At 40.6% G+C, this 7316-nt stretch overlaps 1 protein-coding gene across 1 annotated transcript; it reads left to right on the top strand.

Moving 5' to 3' along the window:
* Positions 1 to 2403: 2403 nt before the first annotated feature.
* Positions 2404 to 7316, top strand: rsph1 (radial spoke head component 1; the record flags this gene model as incomplete). The annotated part of the gene is made up of 8 exons (XM_084084150.1): positions 2404 to 2454; positions 2998 to 3111; positions 3440 to 3545; positions 4901 to 4991; positions 5620 to 5755; positions 6262 to 6333; positions 6527 to 6635; positions 7306 to 7316. 8 exons carry the CDS (start codon positions 2404 to 2406, stop codon positions 7314 to 7316), a joined length of 690 nt encoding a protein of 229 aa, XP_083940276.1.

Raw genomic sequence — 7316 nt, 5'->3', positions numbered from 1 at the left:
TCTTTTCAGCGTTTTTGTCACCTGAGAGGTTTGCCTCCAAGATGGAACCCAGGTAGGTAATTTCCTCCTTTCTTGTGATAACATTTTCACCCACTTTGATCGTGAAACTCTCAGCCTTTCTAAGGTTAGGGTTGGACCCAAAGAGGATGGATTCAGTTTTACCCAGGTGTAATGAGAGTTTGTTGTCGGAGAGCCAGATGCAGATCTTGTTGAGTTCAGTGCTGAGAGTTTTCTCAACCTGCAGCCTGTCCCTGTCCGAGACCAGCAGAGCCGAGTCATCTGCGAACAGGAACAGTTTGCAGTCGCAAGCTGAGGACATATCATTCACATATATCAGGAACAGTAGTGGTCCTAGTATGCTTCCTTGAGGAACACCACAAGTCACTGGGAGGGGAGGGGACTGGGTGCCGTTTACTTCCACCACTTGCTCCCTCCCTTCCAGGTAGGATCTCATCCAGTTCACCGACGTGTCATCAAAGCCTATTGCTTTGAGCTTATTGATCATAATTGGGTGATTAACGGTGTCAAAAGCCTTCTGGAGGTCCAGCATGACCATGCCGCAATATTTGCCCTTGTCGACATCTTGTTTGATAGAGTCGTTCAAATAGAGAAGGCATGTGTCAGTGGAGTGGTTTGTTCTGAAACCAGATTGGAATTCGTAATGTCAAACTGGGGGACGGGGGTCCTTGAAATTAAAATGGTTGAGAATCACTGCTAGAGCCGTAAAAAATCTTCTCTTATGGGGGTCCCTGGCATATCTTTTGAAATGGGGTCCGCGGGCTAATAAGTGTCAATTTGGGGGTCCTTGACATGAAAAAGTTTGAGAACCACTGAACTGACCTACTGGCCCTGAAACATGACTGTCATATCACGACCGTCATGGATGAACTTCAACCTGGTGTTTGCACATTCTCTATTTACGGCTCGTACATCTACATAAACGTTCACATTTAAAATATAAAGTGCTTACCTCTTGTTCATTGATGTTAAAATACTATCCGGATCCTCATAAGTACTCGTATATTTCGTATTGTTCAATACAAATCTATTTAATCTGATTGGTGGCCATTTTCTTCGTTTCTCTTCCCCACCTTTTCAACTACGTGACCCTATCGGTTGGGAGGTGTACTGCACTCTGATACATGTAACTATGAGAAAATAGCCACCCATCGGATTAAAATGCTTTTTATTGACAATACGGAACATACGGGTACTTGTGAGGACCTGTCCTGTACATAATTGCAACATTTGTAACCATGGGGTTTAACTTTATATTTGAAATTTGAATGTTTAAATGGAGAAAGTGCAAACACCAGGTTGTAGTTCATCCATGACGGTCGTCGTGACAGACCACCATCGTGTGATCCATGGATACATACCCACGGTGTTACACAGACATTGGTCACCTATCGAATTGTGTTAAAATGTGGGTGTTTATGCTCAAAGGTATGAAGATGAATCCGTCACAAGAAGTCGAAAAGCTGAATATCCCCCAGTTTGGTGCTTGAGGTTGGTTATTTATTGCACTTACTTACAGTCTCACTTATATGATGATGCAATTTGAGGGAAGGTGGAAGGCTGACACGTTTTCCAGTTTGTTCAGGTTTTGAATAATCTGAATTAATCTCAATGCAAAATTATACCACTAAATCCTGTTGTATTTAAACATGTTGATTGGATTCCATGATTCCTCTCTACCAAAAGCAAATGTATTCTCTTCTCTTCAATTCTATTAATTTGATTATTTAATCTAATGTAGGTAGCCTACTCTTCAAAGGCTGGAGTTAAAACCAAAATTGATAGGCTTCCAATTTCGGTGTAACACTAAATTGGTTGTTTGATCTTTGGCCGGCCCACTAGCGTGGCAAATACTGTATGTTGTAATAACCAATGGTGTAAAGTAAGTACACTCAAGTACTGTGTGTACTGTAAAATGTTGAGGTATTTTTTTACTTTACTGGAGTATTTCCAAATGTAAACACTTTTACTTTTACTCCACTACATCTCATGTTAATGAATATACAGTAGTATAGCATACAATATTGTATGACAGGAAGATACATAATAGGAATTAAAACGTTCAAATAGCTAAATATATAACAAACCATATGGGGCCCCATTAGCATTGATGAAACGCAGGACCATGCAGCATTTTTCTTTTACTGTCATTTCTTTTAACATTAGTTAGATTATAGAACTTTAGACACATTTATTTTCCAGCGGTTTACTTCGTTTGTCGTGCGCTCACATCATGGCCATATAGTTGTCTAGTTAGTTGCCATGGCAACTGACTGTAAACAGACTGCGAGAATAAAGAGGTTTGCGTCTGTCTCTCTATTGTGCATGCCTGCCTTATCTCCCATTCTCCCAAATTTACAAATACTTTATTAACATAGTATTAAAATGTCAGATATAGGATCTGAAGAGTTTGATACCGAACGTGATTACCTGGGGGTGAGTAAATTAGCACAAGCCAACGACTCTTGGCTTTCAATATACTAATCGAAATGACCAATCTCAAGTACTCTACTTAAGTACAATATTGAGGTATTTTTACTTTCCTCGAGTATTTCCAAAAGATTTGTATACATTTTATACATTTCAAAACATGTGAAACAAATGGGACATTCTGCACAATGAGTACTTTTAGCACTTTAAGTACATTTTGATACCAGTATGTTTTGAATTCCTGACTTTTACTTATTTTACTTGTACTTTTTCCACCACTGTGTGTGTGTGTGTGTGTGTGTGTGTGTGTGTGTGTGTGTGTGTGTGTGTGTGTGTGTGTGTGTGTGTGTGTGTGTGTGTGTGTGTGTGTGTGTGTGTGTGTGTGTGTGTGTGTGTGTGTGTGTGTGTGGTGTGGTGTGTGTGTGTGTGTGTGTGTGTGTGTGTGTGTGTGTGTGTGTGTGTGTGTGTGTGTGTGTGTGAGAGAGAGAGAGAGAGAGATTCTTTCCTTATGATTCAGTGTGACTCATTTAACTTATCTGACTGACACAGGAATATGAAGGGGACCGCAATGAGGCAGGGGAGAGACACGGGGTGGGCAAGGCAGTGCTTCCCAATGGAGAAACTTATGAGGGGGAGTATGAAAATGGCAAACGATCTGGACAGGTAGGTGGATGAATGAAACGTTAAGACATTAATACATTAACAGCATCATTGTTGATGCAGTTGTCTTTATGTACTGGTTAAAGGGAGGGTAAAGACATCCGCACAAGACATGCTGTAGCCAAATCAGAATCAGAATCAGTTGTATTGTCACTCATAATAATAATTGTCATTTACATGCTTGCACATGAAACGAAAATCGTACTCAGGACCAGCAGTGTACAATAAAATAACTATCAATAAAGGCTATATTAACCCTCCAATTTGTTACAGTCTCTTTGGGTCACATATAGCTACTTGATTCATATTTAAATGTATTCTTGTCTACCAGGGGACATATCGTTTTAAGAATGGAGCCCGATATGTCGGAGACTATTATCATAATATGAAACATGGAGAGGGCACCTTCTATTATCCAGATGGATCCAAATATGAAGGTAGGTAGCTACAGTATAATAATAATGGTGGTTGGCAAATGGCTTGTTTTGAATCAGTGGTTCTCGAAGTAGGGTCCATAGACCCCCAGGGGTCCTTGAGTGGGTTCCAGTGGGTCCCAGTAAAATGAAGAACAGTTGAACCACCGTAACCCTATTGTATACTTCGGAAATTCTAAAATAAACAATTTACAAGCTCACAACGTGTGCACGCCTTGAGAGCTTGTTTTAATAGCACAGACCTCACAAGATCGGCTATTTTCAAAATAATCTGAAACATCTTTTTTTTTAGATCTTTTGAGTAACTTAATTTTTTTCTCTGGGGTCTCTGGCACAAAATATTTTCAGATGGGGGCCCAAATTCATGGGGTCCTTGACACGAAAATGCTTGAGAAATACAGTAGCCACTTGATACTATTGGATCTATACCTTTTCAAAGCACACTTCAGCAAAGATCCATGACACACCAAGTCATTGCATGATAAAGCCTGGAATGATTCTAGTGGAATAACTTGTGAACTTCCTCAGTGTGTGCATACAGTGTCCGTTTCAATAATAACAGCTGTAAAAATAAAAAATCTTCATCTGCCACAGGGGGTCCTGTGCTTTTTAAGCTGGGGAATCAAAAGAGAAATTTTGCCTCTCCCTCTGGATCTCAAGCATGTTAAAATCTACTGCTCTTGTCATGTAGGACCCTGTTGGAAATAGAGACCTGGGACTAGTAGGGTGGTTGTCACCAGTGGTCAGTCACCATGGTGATGCCATATCTGTTGTAGGCTACACACAGTCTGTTGAACCCTCTAGTCTTATTGAAGCGGACTTGAGTTACAGCTGTGCTTGGACCGCTTTTTTCCATATCTCTTTGCCCAATCTACAAGCTCTCAACGCGACGTGTTGTGAGATTGTAGATCTGCTATTTTTGGCAAATGTTTCCCCCAGAATAGGGATGCTGGGGTTCAAGTGGTATGTGCCACCGCTTAGGGCTGGGTGATATGAACAATATCTTATTTCACCAAAAAACAAAAACAATAATAATAATTGAAAAATAGTACAAGATGTACTACAACGCATCGCAATGCGACATGTGAGCTTGTAGATTTGTACATTTTGCTATTTTTGATCATTTTAGTTGTATGGAATAGGTCAGGAAAAGCAACATTTCTATATCACTGTATTACGATATCCATATTCCTAGTAGACAATGTCTAGTCTCATAACACAATATTGATATTATGTCGATATATCGCAACCTGCTCATTGTGATGTGGCCCTGGTACCATTCCATGCAGGTCTGTGTGAGAACCTAATGCTGAGTTTGAGAAATCAAAGTGTCATGTTCCCTCCTGGTCATGATTTAGGGTCCTGGGTTGATGACCTGCGTCAGGGCCATGGTATCTACACGTACCCCAACGCAGACACATACGATGGTCAGTGGCAGCGTCATGAAAGGTACATATACAGGGTTCGATTCGGTGGGGAGTGGGAGTGGGGGGGGGGGGGGGTTTCCATGCCTCTACTTTTATATCCTCCCGCTGGTCATTCATTTTCATCGCCGGTGGGGATATGTTTTATCCCTGTTTCTGGTCCCACTGAATTAAATATGTGCATTTCCTTTTGGGAAATGTAGACTGATATGTTTGATATTCATGCTGGTTAATATCATAATTTAACAACTTAATAAAAAATGTGTGTTAACCATCATTAACCCTGGCGTCCCTATTTTGGACAAATTTGTCAAAGTTTGTAAAAATGTGTCACAATTTGTCAAACAAAAAAAAAGAAATTCTAATCTAGAAAGAGAATGTGACATCATCACACCGGGTTGTTTTAATAGCATGGACAAGATCGACTATTTTCACTGTATGATTAGTCTTTCCACAATCTCACAAGCGGTGCAAAAGCAAGGAAATATAAAAACACATCTGATTGTTTGCCCGCATCAACCTCGCTTGTTTTACAGTACAATACATATCCCAGTTATCTCCCAGTCTCAAGTTATTTTGTTCACAGACAGACAGACAGACAGACAGACACACACATAATGCTGTGAGTTCCTTCCTGTCCTCTTTACTGCCAGGCATGGCCAGGGCACATATCACTACCATGCCAATGGCTCCCAGTACAGGGGGACATGGGTGAACGGGAAGATGGAGTCAGCTGGAGAGATCATTCATTCCAACCACAGATATCAGGGGAACTTTCTCAACAACAATGTAAGTCAAGTCAACCAATTTGACCACTTATGTCACTCAAAGTCACTTTAAGTTCTTAAGCATTTAATCTGCTGTAAGCACGTCTGGAATGTACAAGGGTGCAAGGGTGATCACTTTATGACTGGTTCGCTTGTGCCAGGCAGGATAACTCATTGCCAAAAAAGCATGTGCACAGTTGTATCATTCAGGGTTCAGGGTTTCTTTATGGGTGTCTTGTGTGCAGGTACAAAAGTACAATTATTTTGTTCTGGTTCCGTTGTAGCAGCATCATCTCATCTCAATTTATTATGGCACATTTTCCCTTTTTGATCTGAAGTAAAACAACCCTCAGCGTCTATATATGATTGAAAATATATGAAAATATATGATTTGTATCACTGTGTTTGTGAACCTCTTGGTTTTGAAGGCAACATTGTGCTTTACAAACACTATCACTGCCCTCAATCGTAATAGCTTGGTTATCCTTCCATCATCTAAATAATTCCTGTTTTATTCTTGTTTTTCAGCCATCAGGCCCAGGGAAGTATGCGTTTGACATAGGGTGTGAGCAGCACGGTGAATACCTTCAACTGGATCAGGTAATGGTTCAATGGGTGTGGATCCTCTGCTTTCCTGATTTAACTCTGCAAGGATGTCTAAATAAAGGATACAAATGTCCCAAATATTCAGTAAAGTGAAGGATGTCTGTTAATGTATTTCTTCCCTACATGAAAGAAAAATATTAGTTTAGCCCCCTATAACCTCATCCTTCTCCCTTTCCATTCTGAGCAGGAGAGAATGGAGGGTGAGGAGGATGAGGCTGCCCCCACCAGGGTACTCAAATGGATCCCTAAGAGTGTGACCAGCCTGACAATATGGAGCTCAGCCAAGGAGACCCCAGGTGAACTTCAATTGTTATCAACCTACCTGCAGCGATGAATGGCAGAGTGTTGTAATGCAGGGGTGCAGAAATACGATGATTTTCTTTTTTATGACTTGAAGCCCACACACACTGTCACTTGCTGTTGCGCAAAATGGTGGTAACAGCAAGAGTGTGCTGGCTTTTCTTGATTTTCCTGAACCATTCAAGCTTGACACCATGATACAAAGACAATAGCAGCTCTACAAGCTCACATTGCAATGAGACACATTGTGAGCTTGTAAATGTGCTATTTTTTCTGCATTTTGGGTGTGACTTGTATAAATTAAGCATAGGCTAGTTTTGACTAGGGGTGGCTCTGTCCTTTGCATTCATTACTAAGCAGATGGGATGCATTGTTAACCTGTAGATCAGCCTTTTTGACAAGCGACACCCTGAAACATTGTACAACATTGTCACTTATGTATGAAGTGAAGAGAGATTCTTTATTAAAGACAATAGCCTAATTATGGAAAATACAAGGCCATTCTTGGTTCATGCATTATTTGTCTAGCCCAAAAAACATGACACTTACGGCTTACAATCTCAAGATACAGATTACGACTATAAGTCGACTAAGTTCAACTAGTCGGACAAGAAAACCTTTCTATTTTCTGCACCCTTGACTTTCGTGACCCTTGACCTTTCACAGGTAATTACTAG

The sequence above is a fragment of the Gymnoscopelus microlampas genome (assembly GCF_963454915.1).
Source record: "Gymnoscopelus microlampas genome assembly, chromosome: 17".
Classification (NCBI taxonomy): Eukaryota; Metazoa; Chordata; class Actinopteri; order Myctophiformes; family Myctophidae; genus Gymnoscopelus; species Gymnoscopelus microlampas.
This window is presented reverse-complemented; position numbering and strand designations above follow the sequence as displayed.